The sequence below is a fragment of the Protopterus annectens genome, chromosome 12.part0 (assembly GCF_019279795.1).
Source record: "Protopterus annectens isolate FY-2018-M chromosome 12.part0, PAN1.0, whole genome shotgun sequence".
NCBI classification, from domain to species: Eukaryota; Metazoa; Chordata; order Ceratodontiformes; family Protopteridae; genus Protopterus; species Protopterus annectens.
Genome location: NC_056746.1, coordinates 570,505,555 through 570,522,877, shown reverse-complemented (window position 1 = coordinate 570,522,877; position 17,323 = coordinate 570,505,555). Strand labels below are relative to the sequence as shown.

Here is a 17,323-nt window from a genome sequence, read left to right as displayed (position 1 = left end):
TGGAATTAGCATGGTATGATAGGAGTGATGGGTAAGACAGAAGGCAGAGGATTCAAATCTGACATAAGGAAGTACATTTTGTTTTACAGTGAATGGTTATGTGGGTTGATCAGATACAGCAAGTGAGGGGATGTAGGCCAGCAGAATGATTCAGGAGACCTTGGGGTGGGCGGGAGATGGGATGTGAAAGAAGGGCAACTGCATCCACCAGCAAACATGAAAGACCATTAGTTTCACCATTTAGTAGTTTTTATATATATATTGCTACTGCTGCCTGTCAAAATGTGGAAGTCAAATATCTTTCCTTGTATGACTGGCCATGGGCAGGCATTATAAATCAGAGATGGAGAATAACTGTGTTCTGGCTGGGTCTATATTACATTATCAAAGTTTCAGAACTTCGAACACCATATGGTCGACACCATATGATCGAAGTACTGATACTTCAGAAATGTAAAAAAAAACAAAAAATAAAAAAAAAAAAACAAAAGTAACTGCTGTAAGCAGGGGGTTCACCCCCACACCCCCCGTTACTTAAATATACCAACTCCAAGATCGCGCTACAGAGTAGGAAAGGGAAACCTTCCCTTTCCTGCACTTAACTCCATTAAAGAGTGATCTCAGAGTTGGTATATTTAAGTAGCATGTGGTGTGGGGGTGCAGGGGGGCTTGCCCCCCTGCGTAAACCCTTTCAGTTTACTTTCCGTTGGTTTTTTTTTTTACATTGTTTGATGTTTTGCAACTTCGATCACTAATGGTTGATGTCTAGTGATTCGAAGTTGTAAAACTTTGACAATGTAATATAGACCTGTTCTGGCTTAGGATTGCAATAACATTAGTATTCTGTGACAGCTGAACTAGAGTGGTTTGATACCAATGGCATTCTTAAAAGGAAATACTATTTTTGTTGCTTTTTGTGTTATATAATGCATGTTTAAATGCTGCCTATATCTAACTGGCATTTACATGTTATCCTCAGTGTCAAGGTGGTAGTAATTCATAGAAAGATTACCAACTGAATGACTTCTGTTTGATATCATCATATCATCAGAACCCAAGCAACAAACCTTAACTAGCAATAGGATTGTGTATGATGCTTTTATTGTTTGTAAGAAATCATTTATAAACATCATGCAGAAAAATCAATTCAAATAGAAGTATTCAGATTTTCAGTTTGTTAAACTACAATATTATCTTATAGACTGAAATGCTGAAATGATTTGCAAATATAACTTTGAACTGTATTTTCCTGACAGTGCAGAATGTTATGCAATGTTGGCAGTCCATGTATTAGTTGCTGCAGGATCTGGTCATTCATGGTGTCCGAGTGTGGGTACAGTGAGGATCCACAATATCAGGTAACTGACACGTGTAAAATACTTACCAGAATACAGAACTGTTAGTGAATTTTATCAAATAAAGAACTCTTTCTGAATATTATATTTAAAGGCAAAGAATAACAACATAACCATATTTGCTGTATGTTTCTAAGTCTTCATATAAAGTTTTATGGCTCCAGCTTCATGAAGTCTCTGCCACAAGTTCATTTCCATTTTTAGATGGTGATTCCCATAGAATATAAGTTTTGTGTACTTTCTGTCATAATAGTACGCAGAATAGTTTCCATACTCTGGAGTGATAAATCCATAAGCACTAACCTGTAAGAAATTAAAACACAAGTAATTCTGAAAACTGTAATCACACAAAGTAACTTATGTGAACATTAACTAGAAATTAGCAAGCAAGGCACAACTTGTGCAGTGAGCAGGATGATTATTTGATCAAATCATAAACTGAAAAACAAACTCAGAGCAAAAAATATATAATTGTGTGCAAATGTAGGTATATGTGTGCACATGCGTGTGTGTGTGTGTGTGTGTGTGTGTGTGTGTGTGTGTGTGTGTGTGTGTGTGTGTGTGCACATGAGCAACTGGAACTTGGACACGTATAAGTATATGTTTGACAACATGCATGCAAGTGTGTGTGTGTGTGTGTGTGTGTGTGTGTGCCTGTGCGCGCGCGTGTGTGTGTATGCACGCGTGTGCATGTGTGTGTGTGTGTGTGTGTGTGTGTGTGTGTGTGTGTGTGTGTGTGTGTTTGTGTGTGCATATGAGCAACTGGAACTTGGACACATGTATGAGTATATGTTTGACAACATGCATGCAAGTCTGTGTGTGTGTGTGTGTGTGTGTGTGTGTGTGTGTGTGTGTGTGTGTTTACAGAGGCTGAAAAACACAAGAGTCAGGCCTACATAATATAGGTTTTAAGCAGCTTGTAGACTTGACTCTCTGTGCTTTAGTTTTAGCATAACCTGTCTAAACAGCTGAAATGTTACATGCAGAGAACAGTCTAAATGAGTTAGAATTCTGTTAGGTGTTTTGACTACTGTGTTTAAAGTAGACCACTGACATATCTATAGCATGCTTCTAGACTTAAAAATATTGGCCAGACCTTTTCTGCTGTGATATGACAAGGTAAGTTTCTATAACTAGAATTTTAAATAAGCTAATGCAGATACACATTTTCTGCTAGATGTTTACCTAACTGTGAAAAAACACTTATGCCACATCTTAACTAGGTCCCAGATTAATACACCCTCTTTCCTTGTTCTGATACCATAACTATTGGCCACGTTGTTTTGTTATGCACAACCACTTATTTTAACACACTGCAATTGTTGTGTCTAATCGATCTACATGTTATCTAGTAAGCGACGCAACAGAGCAAATTAGGGATCATTTTATGTATGCATTCTGGTCAATATGTAAAAATCTTCCCACATTATCTTACCAAAAAATCAAATTAATTTACTTTCATCACTGCAGCCTTTTATTTTACAACCTTCAATGAAATCTAAAAAAAGGTGGAGGGTTACTAAATAGGTTCTATTTCTGAGATGCATTTATATATTTATGTATTTTTTATGGAATATAATTCTGAAACTCTCATTCATTTGCATTTTGCTATTCACCTGCTTGTCTGTTACAGGAGTCGTGTGGCCTAGTGCAGGTGGGAACACGTTTTGGAAACAAGCATTGGTACTTATGCTGTTTTGGAAGCAAACACACTAGTCTTGCTAATAAGCAAATTAATATATTGAAGGTTGCACTGATGTGGTTGAAATAAGTGTTCATTTGTGCAGTCCATTAGTCCTAAATCCATATGATAGCATGTTAGTCCCTTAACACAAGATATAATAGAGTTGCAGGACCAGTACCATTGTTTTGTGTTATGTGCTGTGATATCAGGACTTTGCAGAAACTCAATAATTATTAGCAAATTACATAGTCTACACTTTCAAGGTATTTCTGTTTTGTTTATTCTGCTAAGGGCTTTCATTTCAGAACACAGCATTCAAGAATTTCAGATCAGCTTTCATGCATGATTCTCTATTTAATGAAAAATACCAGCATGGATTTCTAAGGCTGCAATAAGCATCATAAATGATATGCAATTTTATCTTTAATATGTACAGAAGTGTGTCTAATGTGTCTGAACTCTTTGTTGTGGAACTTGAGTGAGGGGGAAATGAAAAAAGGCTAAAAGCAAATTCATGTTTGTTACACTGCTAAAACTAAGCATCCAGGACTCAAGTGGGCAATGTGCGCATATAATGGGTTTTAGTGAGCTCATATCTCATGCCCCTTGATTGTGATCCCCGCTCACTACATCCCCGGGCTTTCTGCTTTTAAATAAAATAGGACGTAGTACGTGGATAGGTTATTTCGCCACATTATTTTTAACTTTGGGTTTTTGTGAGCTGTTATTGCATGCCCCTTAAATAATCTGTGATTGCGATCCCCACTCACTACATCCCCGGGCTTTCTGCTTTTAAATATAACAGGAAGTAGTACGTGAACAGGTTTATTCACCACATTATTTTATCTGCACAATTTATAGTCTAGCATGAACCCCTGTTTTTTATAATATTAAATGGAAAGCATGGTATCCTGTTATTATTATAACACGTAGGACGTGGAATAAGCTATTTTCCTACATTTTCACTGTTTATTTATTTATTTATTTATTCCAGTTTGATTACCGGGGAGTTCCACTGGGCTTGGGGGCCCGTTTTCAGTGGAGGCCCGGGGAGAAAAGCTCCACAGGAAACAAAGTTTAATTACATGAAAATTCAAAGACACGTTTTACAAATAACAGGCTGCTACAAAAAAGAATAAACACTAACAATTTCTATTTTGTTCAGGAGGAAAAAAAAGGCATATAGCATAAAAACAAGATTTTACTATTTAGTTACCTATGCTATCTATATTTAAAAGTGAGGTTAGGAAGGTAAAGAGGTTAGCCTGGAGAGAAGGGGGAGGAGAGCTTGACAGGTATGGGCTGAAGAGTGCAGTTGCATTTCCTGTTTAGATAGAGGTAGGAATGAAGTTGGGTTTTAAAGTTATTAAGGTTGTTACAGGTCCTTAGTGTGGAGGGCAGGGCATTCCATTTTTTAGCTAGGGTAAAGGATAAGAGAAGCTGACCTCCTGGGCGCTTGGGTTTTTGAACGGTGATCAGGTTTTGGTGAGAAGATCTAAAGGATCTAAGGGGGGTATAAGGTTGTAGAATATTGGAAAGAGCAGGGCAGTTAGTAGGATGGAACAATAATTTGTGGGCTGTGGTGATTTGAAGAAAGTCAAGTTGATTGGGGAGTTCAAGCCAGTTTAGAGAGTGAAGGGAGGTGCAGTGATGAGAGGAGGATTTGGCATTGGTGGCAAATTTGGAGATTTTGTTGTAACATTGTTCCAATTTGGAGGTAAGTGTGGATGATAAATTAGTGAGCAGAGGAGCACCATACAGTAGCGAGGGAAGGAGGTAGGTAGAGGCAAGAATTAGTCTGGTGGGAGGAGAGAGGAAGTGGTTGTTTCTAAACAGTAAGCCAAGTTTTATGTGTGTTTTTTTAATGTTTAGCTGGATATGAGTATTAAATGCCGCGGTGGTATGACGGTAGCGTTGTTACCTCACAGCAAGAGGTTCTCCTGTTCGATTCTCGGCATGGCTTGGGAGTGCCTTCTGTGTGGAGTCTGCATATCTTCCCCGCGGTTGGGTAGCGTTCGAAAGACATGCGTGCGTAAATGGGCGTGCCTTCGTTGAAGGTTGGGCATTGAGATGGCACCTTGGCCTTTCATAAAAATCTACTGCCAATCATTAGCGGACTGGAGTTCCGCTGTGGCGACCCCTTACCAGGAAAAAGCCGAAAGACAAATAACAACAGCTGGATATGAGTATTACATTTTAGTTGGTCATCAATCATAACACCAAGAAGTTTGGTGGAGGGTACGATCTCGATAGTGGAGTTGTTAAAGCTGGTAATTTGAAATGAGTTTTTATCAAGAGAAGAGGATTTAGAGGGGGAGAAAAGGAGGATCTTAGTTTTGTTTGCATTTAGAGAGAGGTGATTTTGGAGCATCCAGTTTTCAGTGGTTGAGAAGGCACTTTGCATCAGAGCTTGGAGCTCTGTTAGGTTAGAGGCACAGCAGATCAAAGTGGAATTGTCAGCGTATTGCACAATTTTGGTGTTAGGAATGGCTTTGTAGAAGTCATTAATAATTGAATAGTAATAGGCCAAGTATGGAACCTTGGGGTACTCCAGTAGGGGTAGGAAGGAAAGTAGAGGTGGCTTGGCCCCATTTCACAGCTTGGGACCTGTTTGAAAGGTAGCTGGAGAACCAGGAAAGAGTTTTTTGGCAAAGGTTGAGATTAGAGCGATGGTTTAGAAGGTGGGTATGGGAGACGGTGTCAAAAGCTTTGGATAGGTCTAGCAGAACAGAGGATACCATATTACTGTTAAAGATTACAAGCTATCTTCCTACCATTTTTCATTGTTGAATTACTACAAGCTATTTTTTCTACCATTTTTAACTGTTATATATTACAAGTAGTAGGATGTGGAATAAGTCATTTCCCTACCATTTTCTCTCTCTCACTAAATTAAAGTCAGGCATGGCATCTGATTAGATGAACATCAGATGCATAGTTGCTGAGCCGTGATTGCATTTCACTATCATTATTTGACGATCTTCTACTGTTACCTCATTGCAGTCTGCTGTCTGACGCTGTTATTGTAACCACTGCTGCTGCCCTATTGTTGTTTAAATGCTCTGCAATACGTGATGCTTACATTTATTCCTGCTGCCTTTATATTCCACTGTTGTAGCTGTACAAATGAGTTCTATGTTACATTGATTTAACCTGGGAAACTGCTGCTGTATTAACTTTGTAACCTGGTATATCACTGTGCATTAACTGCTTAAACCTAGTCCACTCAGCTGTTTCTTAGCCTGTTTACCCTTATCTCCTGCTGTTACCCCCCCTTCCTAACTGACTTTTTTTTCTTTTTCCCTACCTATACATCTTCATGCTAATGCTTATCCTAGCCTTTAGCCTCTCCCTCTATCTCTCCTGATATTCCCAGCTTGTTCTTTTGTATTAATTTTGCCTCCCCCTCTCTGATTAAAATACTAAATAAGTTTTTCTCCCTTACAGATTGATATGTCCTGCCCTCCCATCTCCCAAGGCGTTCTCCTTTTCACCACCTTGAACTCTCAACCTCTAAAACAAAATAAAAAACAACATCAAAAAGGGTTCCTATAGAAGAGGAAAGGAAACCTGCTGCTGCCTAAAGACACATCAGTGTATGTGTTTTAACTACTGATTGCCTTATTTCATTTGATTAAGTAGTCTGCCTAGTGTTGTGCCCCTTCATGCATTGCTAGCAGCCTGCACCCATTCCATATATTCTCCCACTTCTCTCTTCAGCTGCAAATACCTAGACTTGCCAATAGGTGGCAGTTCAAACCCTTCCTTTCCAAACTATACCCTCAATCACTTTAGGTTTGGTTTAGACCTTCCCCACTCTACTTATTGTTTAGCTATACTATTAGCATTCTCATTGCATTAGCTACAGTTCAAACTTACCCCAAATAAGATTCCACTTTCCCTTACCTGTACTGGCTCGTATACTTACTGTTTAAACTTCCAATTTGACTGATTGTTCCTGGTAGGCAACCTCCTCTCTTGGCTCTTCTCGCTCCGTTCGCCCTATGGGCTTACTCCGCTCCTCTACCCTGCCCCCATTTTCCACCCGCCCCCAGCACCTCTACACTTATACTCTTCAGACCACACCCTCTCCATCATTATCCAATACACTCCCACTTCTTCAACTCACCTGCCCTCTTACACCCACCCCCTAGCCCCCACCAGTCACCTCCCTCATTACTATACCTAACCTGATCCTCTACCAACTAAATACGATATACATCCTCATATCATCTCTAATTCCATCATGCTATCAAAACCTACATCCTTCTTAACTCAAATGCTACTTCTTCTAACCCTATCCTACATCTATCTTACACAGCCCCTTATCTCTCACCATTCCCCATCTTATCACATTACGAACACAGTTCCCATAATACACTCACACTCACCCATTCCAATATCCCACAGTCTATACCCCATCAATAACTATCTACTATTTCCCTACAAATGGATTTCTCCTTACATGCACTCTACCCCATCCCTAACCAACCAAACCCTTAGAAACCTAATAACACTCAACTCCAATAATAAGCAATTCAAGCACCTCTCCAGCATTTTTCAACTCCTAATCACTATCCTTCTATCCGGTGATATAAACCCAAACCCTGGCCCCCATACCCACTACTCTACTTGCAAATCCACCCTTTCACATCTCTAAATGCCCAAAGCATAGCTAACAAAATTCCCCACCTCCATGCTTGGCTTCAGCATAACACGCCAGATATTTTGTCTATTTCTGAAACTTGGTTAAAACCTCATATAAAAGACTCAGAATTAGTACCACCCAACTAATCCATTATCAGAAAAGACAGAACCCACAAAAGGGCGGAGGAGTAGCTCTGCTTTATTCATCCTCTTTATCAGTTACCCCCTACACTAAACTCATCCTCCAATTCACCAACGCCAAATTAATTCTGGCCTACTTCAAGTAAATAGACACAAGCACATATGCATAGCCTCACTATACATTCCCCCAGGACACAATATCTCAGTACTCGAAGATATCCTATCTTGGCTTTCCACTAATATTAGCAATGAAACTATAATACTGGGTGACATGAACATTAACTGGTCCTCTATTCAGTCCCTCTCTACCTCTCTAAATATCAAACCTTTATAATTTCTCAAAACTTATCAACTCTATAACCAGACCTTCCAAAGATTACTCCAGCGGTAGTATCGTAGACTGGATCTTAGTCTCCCACCCTCATTATTTCTCTGACGGTGTCACATTCCCTGACTCCTTCAGTGATCACCTTCCCACTTTTGCTCGGTGCCTTACTTCTCCCCTACAGTTATCTCATAACTATAGCTATACTTGCTACCTAAAAAATTTCAATCCCACTACCTTTTCTAACTCTCTAAAATCAATAAACGGGAGCCCTCTAAGAACTCTACCCCTAGAAAATGCTGTTACCTACTTCAACTCAACTTTCCTAAACCTTTTAGACAGCTCTGCCCCCCTTAAATCCAAAAGAATAAAAAGCAAAACAGTCCCTTGGCTAACCAAAAATTCACTGGCTGCCATGTGGCTTAGAGATAAAGCTTGGTTACACCACCAGAAAAATAAGACTCCCTCCACTCTCTATGAGTATAAATCACTTCACAATAAAGTCAAAAAGCTTGTTACAACAGACCAAAAAACTTAATTCATCTCACTACAAAATAACCATAAAAAAAATCCACAAAGATTCTGGAATGGTATCTCCACTCTCTTTAACCCTGGCAAAAAAGAAAACCCTTGTCCAGATCTCAATGCTCTCAAAAAACATTTTTAGATCTAGCCACCCAATTTAACTCATTTTTCATCAACTAGATTTCCAAACTAACCTCGTCCTTCTCTACCAGTACTACACCCCCTACCTCCACATCCGCTCCCTTGGCCTCACTTTTACCATTACTCCCTAATACCTCCACCTCCCAACTACCCCCCTTTCTCCTTAAAACCCATACCCATACCTTCCATAAAAAACTTCTCCAAAAACTAAAACCATGCTCTAATGCCCCTGATAACATATCCTCACACTTTCTAACTATAGCTGCTGACGTCGTTGCCTTACCCATCACTATACTAATCAACCGCTCTATCCAAAAAGGTCATGTACCCCAACTATGGAAAAAGGTCTTCATTATACCCCTGCATAAAGGGCGTAACAATAATAATTTTACAAACATCCGCCCTATTGCCATCCTGTCCCCCATCTCTAAACTCCTTGAAAAATGTATCCATCTTCAACTTCTTCCCTACCTTACCGACAATCATTTACTTACTCCAACACAGCATGGATTTAGACCTGGCCACAGTACTACCACTGCCCTTCTTTCCTTCTTAGAAATTGTTAACAAAGCCTGTGACTCTGGCTGCATAGTATCTACTCTCCTACTCAACCTCTCTAAGGCCTTCGAAACAATATCTTACTACCGTCTCCTAGCTAAACTCTCTAAACTAAATCTATCCCTCTCCACCCTCAAATGGTTCGATAGTTATCACTCAAATAGACATCAAGCAATCAAATGGAAAAGAGTTACCTCTTCCTTCCTTGACACCCCCTCAGGAGTCCCCCAGGGTTTTATACTGAGTCCCCTCCTCTTCAATGTATTCATAAACGATTTCCATTGCTCAATCCCTAATGTAAAACGTATCCAATATGCCGACGATCCAGCCATAATCTGTTCTGCCACCTCCATCCCCACACTAATAAAGCTCACACAAGAAGCTTTCTCTACCACATAACACTGGATGTTAGATAATCACCTAGCACTCAATGCCTCAAAAACCAAACTACTTCATTTATCCCTAAAAAAGCAACAATCATTGACAAAAATTCCTTTTCCATCAAAAGCCATAAAAATACATCTCTCGAATTAGTATCTGAGGCTAAATTACTAGGAGTCCTCATTGATGACCAGCTCAAATTCACCTCTCACCTACAAATAAATATCAAAAAACCCACCAAAAATTTGGCATGCTCTACTGCAACAATCGCTGTTTACTCCTTCTACTAAGTTTATTCTTTCTACCACATATCTCATCCCTTCTCTTCTTTATGGTGCTGCACTTCTAACAAACCTACAATCCTCTCTTAAGACAAAACTCTCCTCTTGCTATTACAAAATTGCAAAGTTTGCAAGAAGCCAAAAGTCTTCTACCCATCACTGTCTAGCCCTTCATCAATTAAATTGGTTAGAGCTCCTAATTAATTATCTCTCCTTTACCCAACTCACTCATGCCCACAAACTCATCTTCACCCCCTCCCTCTGTCCCTCCCTATCCTCAACCTTCAAAATGCACCTCCCTGAAAGACTATTAAGATCTAACAATCAAAACCTAATAGAACTGCATAAACCTACCCGTCCCTCAGGCAAAAATCTCCTGTCCTTCGCCCTTGCACACCAATGGAACTCCCTACCTCCATCCATCTGTACCACCACAAACCTCTCTTCCTTTAAAAACTCACTCACACCTAATTTCTCAGTGGGAATGCTCCTGCTCCCATCCCACTTTATCTCTTTCTCCTCTCTTCATCTCAGTCTTCTCCGATTCCATGCATGGTTTTAGCAGGTACTGATCCATGTGTAAACAACTACTCTTGATTTACAATGCTGATACTTTTTATCTCAGAAATTGACTCTGTTAAATGAAATATTTTATCTGTAATTAGTATAACCTAAACTTTGACTGTCATTTTTACTTTAGAAATTGTATGCTTAAATGCAATTTTTTACTAGTACTTTTGTACTTACTATAACAAAAAAAAAAAAAAAACTTCAATTGCAATTTTTTTGTAATTATTGTTTTGTTTTTGGAGCTTTTCTCCCCAGGACTCCATTGAAAATGGGTTCTTCTAGGCCCATTGGACAATCCTGGCAAACCATCTGCAAATAAATAAATAAATAGATATTCTTATTTAGCCATTTAGTCAGATTGGACTCTTTGTGACCTCAAGGACTTTTGCACTCTAGGCCTGTCTGTTAAGGACTGCTTCTTTACATTCTTAAAAATTTAGTCCATCACCTTAGCCACTACCAGCTACTTCTATTTCTTTGTTTGCCTTCAGTCCTATCCTGCATCAATGGCTTTGCAATATATGACCAAAGTATTTGACTTTTAGTTTTACTGTCAGGCTTTACATTGACCAGTCTGGATTTCCTTAAGTATTGACTGATTCAGTTCCCTTGCAGTACATGGAATCTTCAAAAAAAATTCTCCAATATCACTGTTCAAAAGCATCAGTTTTATAACACACAGCCTTACCTGTAGACCAGCTCTCACAACCATTTGTTACTACTGAGAAAACTATAACTTTGACTCTATGGAAGCCTTTTTACAGTGTGATTTCTTAGCTCTTTAAAATGCTATCCAGATTTGCCATAGTTTTCCTTCCATAAAACAAGTGTCTTAATGTCATGGCTGTAATCGCCATCTGCAGAGGGCCTAAGAAAATAAAATGTTACTGCCTCCATTTTCTTCCCTATCTATTTGCAAATGACCGAAAGGGAAACATTAAATAATTTTAGTTTTTTGATGTTGGCCAACAAGCTGGCGTTTGTGCTTTCTGCGTTTAACTTCATCAACAGGCTCTTCAATTCATCTTCACTTTCAGCCATTAGAGTGGTACCATCTGCATCTTTTAGCAATATTGATTCCAGCATCTGTTCCATCTAACCCAGTATTTCACATGACATAATCAGCATATAAACTGAATAAGTAGGGTGACAATATATATAGCCTTGGGGTACTCCATTTCCACTCTATTTCATATTAGGTTCTAACTGTTGTTTTTTGTTCTGCATACATATTGCTTAAGAATTACCCAGAATTCCCATTTCTGTAAGAACCTTCTTCCATTTGTTATGGTCCACCCAGTCAAAGGCTTTAGAAAAGGCTTTACAGTGGTCAGTAAAGCAAAAATAAATATATTTCTGAATTTCCATTGTTTTCCACCTTATCCTGTGGATGTTGGCAATTTGATCCCTTGTACCTCTGCCCCTTCTATAATCACTGGGTGGGTCTATATTATTTCCTCAAAGAGGTGTTCCATCGAATGCCTCTTCATCAATCCCAAAACTGTGAACTTTCAAAATATTGCAACTCCAAATAAGCAATTTCTTTCCCTTGGAAAGAAATTGCTTGCCCTACAAACACCAACAAATAACCACAAACACTGCAAAGTGGGGGGCTTTGCCACCCCCCCTAACTAAATATACCAACTCCGAGATTGCACCACAGAGTGTAAAACAGCAAACTGACGTGGATTGCCAAGCAATTTCTTTCCCAAGGAAAGCAATGGCTTATGTGGACGTTTGATGTTTTCAAATTTCATAGTTTCAAGTTTGATGTCTTCGAGGAAATAATAGGAACCCCACTGGGTATATCTGGTGTTTCTTGATCCATGTATTGCCCAAGTCTAGCTTGCCTGATCTTGAGCATTACCTTGCTAGCTTGTGAGAAGTGCAACTGTTTGATAATGTGAGCACTCTTTAGCATTGCCCTTTTTTGAAACTGAAATGTAAATCAACCATTTTCAAGGTAATGTTTACTGCTGTTTTTCTTCTGATTTTGGTGGAAAATTTCCTGTCAAATTCCAAGCACCCCTGTAACAGCATCGTTTTACAGGATTTTATGTAATTTAATAAGCAGTAGTTGTAAAAGTTAAAACATACAGAAAGGAAATTATAACCAAATATAAAAAATATGCATTATTCAATAAGTCAAATCAGTTTTGTTAAAATGCCAGTTCAGATAAGTGGGCTTTAAAAGATGTCTTAAACCCACAGAATGTTGGGCCAGAATCACCTAGTTACTAAGTTCCAAAAGTGTAAGGTATGATATCAAAGGAATGACCCCCATATTATTTTAGCTGCACCCCAGAATCATTAGCAGCTCATGGTTGGCTGAACAGATGGCATGAAAAGGACAGTGTGGTACAAACAGCTTTTTCAGACTGGAGATTCATATTGTAACTAGAACTGAACAGGTAATATGTTCCTCAACCAGAAGCTAGTGAAGGCACTAAAAGCTGGAGCAATGTGATAGTAATGCAGCATGCTTGTTAGTAACTGGACAGAAGTGTTGCATGAGCTGCAATTGGTTAAGTTAATTGTCAGGAGCCTTAGTCATCGGAGGTTATAATTAGAGCAGTTGTGATCAAGCCAGGGTATGAACAACCAAAGCTATGTCTTCAGGTGGTAACAGGCACATAATCTTGAAAATATTCCTTAGATAGAAGCTTGCAAGCTTCATGATAGTTAAATGTCAGCTTTTCATCAAGGATAATACCGAGATTGTGCACGTTCAGCTCAAATTCCAGCCTGTAACCTCTGTAAATAATATAGGGATTCAAAGGCTGAGGCCCTGGATGTGCTGTACACAGGTATGGTAACCAGGATTTATGATGAAATATCAAAGACAGTCCCATAAGAGTCAGCAGCACTATAACAAAAGCATCTAAATTAGCAGAAGAAAAAGCACCCAGCCATAAACAGACAGTTCTCCAAACTTGCAATTCTCAGCTAGTTTAGAAATCTTTGCCATAAATTCTGAAATGCTTTTATGCTTTGCTTGATTTCCTCTTATAAAATTTAAAACATTGTGTATTTAAAAAAAGCCTTCATTGAAGTCTATTATATTGTCTTGACTGATGTTTTAGACAATTTATCCAGTGTTACTAAACAATGATCTTTAGGTTTTGGCACCTAGCACATTTAATAGCATACATTTTAACCAGATGTCTATAAAACTCTATAATTGAATTGATAACATAAAAACATTTATATGGCATGTCTGTGGAAAATAAAGATATTACTGTCTATAATCACCTTCTACTGGTTTGTTTCATGAAAACTGATGACTCTGTTGACCTGTCTCGGCTGCACTTTTCATGCACTATCAGGAGTATCTTTATAATTATTTCAGAAATGATTATTTCATCAGAAAAAAAATATTCAACTCACCTCTAGTAATTTATTGCAGGCCTCTTCTAGTTTCTGTTTTAGTTTATTACTTAAATAATATCTGTGCTGTAGTTTTGTACCATTACAAAGAAAACAGATGCATATTATTCCTGTTTATTTATAAAGTTGGATCCTATCATAAGTCTGAAAATTACTGCTTCAGTCACATGATATTGGTCATATGCACCATATTTCGAAGCTATCTATATTTTACAAAGCTGACTTGCATCAGTATTCGTGGTTGTTTTACAGTACTATTAAGACTGCACCTCACTAACTTAGTATGAAACTGTTTTAGAAGTTCTCGATGCTGACATACGTCTTGGTATTATTTAGGATACCGATGAAGAATTAAATGCTTTAAACAAGTTAACTAAATACCATGCTCTTCATGACTGTATGATAAGATGGCCGGATTAACTTTCTGAGTGACAACAGGGAAATAGTATTTGAGGTTCCTGGAAAGCAATAACAAGTGGCATACTGCAGCTGTGTTTGTGAGCAATATCCTCACCATAAGAAGTAAAGATGTAAATGTTTTCTGATGAGTGCAAACAAAGTGCAACAGTACAAAACAATATTGATGTAAACTTATTTTAGAGGCAATTAAATATGTTTCATTTGAAAAAAAAGGATTTTAATGCTTTAGTGGTATTATTATAAGTTACATCTTAATGTACTTGATATATAAAAGCATGTCTGACCTGATGTTGTTTGAAGTTTTGTACATTGAACATACATCGAAAAGAATAAGTACATGATCCAAGAACCTACTGTTTCAATTTTTTTAATGATACTTTTTATTCCCATAGTCTGACAACCATCAAAGTTCCTATGACATAACTGGCCAATTAGTTCCTTTTTTAGCAAGAGATGGAACTGGGGAGTCAACAATGGCTGGGTCTACGCGACAACTGATAGGCTTGACCATAACAGCCTTTCAAACATTCAAGTTGCTGAGCATGGCTGACTCTGCTGCAGCAGACGTACATACATACATACATACATACATTGCTTGGCTTGCTTAGCTTGAATACCCTTGTCATGGCCCAAATGCTACTGGTGAACCTGCAATAACACACAGCCTTCAGTTATCAAGGATTGGTTAGTGAGCCTTGACTGCTACTAACACATTACCATATTGCATTCTTCATTGCCTACATCACTGGCCAGTCATGGGTTGTCTGAGTTTCAGTCAGGGCTTCATCCTACTGTGCAGTGGAGCTGAAAAGCTACTGCTTAAAATTAACATAAATAAGAGAAAGCATGGAGAGACTCATTACCCCATTACTGCCAGAATCTTTGGAATTAATTATCAATTACAATAAAATATTGCATCTTAGCAACATAAGTTAAAATAATATCGATAAGTGCAAAGACAACAGAAAATTCCAAAACAGGATCATGGCCATCAGACTTCTTGAAGGTCAACAGATCCTATAAAAAGTTATGAAGCTACGAACATTTGAAAATAATAGGCACCTGTATTATCTTAGTGACTAACATTTAATTTGGAGACTAAGAAAAGTAGACAAAGGAGGGTACAATCCTGTAAAAAGTGATCAAGGCAGATTTTTATGTGACATATATACCTCTAGAGTATAACTTTGTCTTTCATAATGCGTGTTTTGAATGGCAAATGATAGGCAAACCTAAATGGTTAAATAAGTGTAAACTGAACTAAAAAAAGAGACAGGTTCATACCTTCAGACTTTGGAGTGTTTGAAGACAGATGTGCTTATTTTGATTACAGCCCTAATATAATTTGAAATAAATATTGATATTTTTGAGTGATTTTTTTAAGTTTTGACAACAGTGGCAAGCTAGGTAATGGTGGATCATTAGGTCTGATTATCAGATGAATAGATATGAATCCGGTATAACTTAGGTCATGAAAATAGAAAGTCTTAAGAAAACATGCTGGCTAGCCTCTAAAGTGCTCATAAGTGTGCATTCCACGTGTGTGTGTGTGTGTGTGTGTGTGTGTGTGTGTGTGTGTGTGAGAGTGTGTGTGTATGTGGTAGATTTTTTTCTAAGTCGCTGCTTCCTTGGAGTTAATTTGCTATATTCTAGGGTATACCTTTATGGACTATAATGCACTGTCCAGGAGTATAAAAGCAACTAATTACCACCCATGTACTTTATTACACTACTGTGGCTTGCATTAAAATTTACTATATACATCACAGTATAATAGTAACAACTCATACTTTGCTTTAACTTATCACATAAATCTGTGCTCGGAACTCTAGTGAAAGCTAGCATATGCTTCTCAAGGGAAATATCATCTTCTCAACTTATAGGTTCATAGGTTAGTGCTAGGCTAACTGCCCTTGTGAGCCATTTTAAGCCTAGCCAATTAACCCATGTGAGAATCAAAGCCTGACCCTTGTGTTTGTAAGGTAAACACCTTAACCATTATGCCGACCTCCCACCCTTGTCAAGACTCAACTTGTTAAAAGTAAATGAAAGAGCTTTTCTTCAGGAAGGTTATGCCCCCCGACCCCCAAGTGGCACATTTACATTAGTATGTAAAGGTATACTCTAGAACTGACTTAGGAAATAATTTTAAATAAGCTTCAAGTGAACAATCAGAAGGAATATCTGACTATTCATTTATGGATATTTAATGTAAGGACAAATGACATTTTCCACTCAATGTATGTACATAACATAAAGGCAAAGAGAGAAAGTTATACTACATATCACTTATGGCTAGCAGGCTAGGTTTCATGGGAATCATCTACTGTAAAAGTAACGATCCTGTTAATATCCTGTAGTTAGAGCTAAATCATGGTCAAATGGGGCCTTAGGTGGGACAATGGATCAGGGCCTCCTCATAGCAAACTCAACAGCCCTTGAAATGCACTTGCAAATGACAGTTCGGCAGTTGGTGTAGAGCATTCAGGCTCTAGGGTCCTGTATTCAGGTTACAGGGTTTGAGCCTGAATAAGTTAACTAACCTGCCATCCTTAACTGGGGCATTTCACACACACACACACACACACACACACACACACACACACACACACACACACACACACACACACACACACACACACACACACACACACACACACACACACACACACACACACACACACACACACACACACACACACTCAAGTGTGTTCATCTCATCTCTTAAAAGTAATGCTCTCTGCTCCAATGTTTAAATGTGCCTATGTTGTCATACTAAAGATGCACACACATACACTACTAAGAATTCACTCTGTGTGCATCCTTAAAGAAAAAATGTAAGTTTTTTGGCAACCTCCGTGGCCACTGGGGTCCCAAGCCAGTGGTCCCTAGGTGACTGCTTAGGTCA

At 38.5% G+C, this 17,323-nt stretch overlaps 1 protein-coding gene across 1 annotated transcript in view; it reads right to left on the bottom strand.

Moving 5' to 3' along the window:
- Window positions 1-1,081: 1,081 nt before the first annotated feature.
- The window catches only part of LOC122816715 (alpha-N-acetylgalactosaminide alpha-2,6-sialyltransferase 2-like), a 532,556-nt gene continuing 516,314 nt past the window's right edge, over window positions 1,082-17,323 (bottom strand). Inside the window, exon 9 of the mRNA XM_044089704.1 lies at window positions 1,082-1,658. Coding sequence (XP_043945639.1) covers window positions 1,488-1,658 — 171 coding nt within the window. The 3' untranslated portion in view covers window positions 1,082-1,487. The remainder of the gene's footprint in view (window positions 1,659-17,323) is intronic.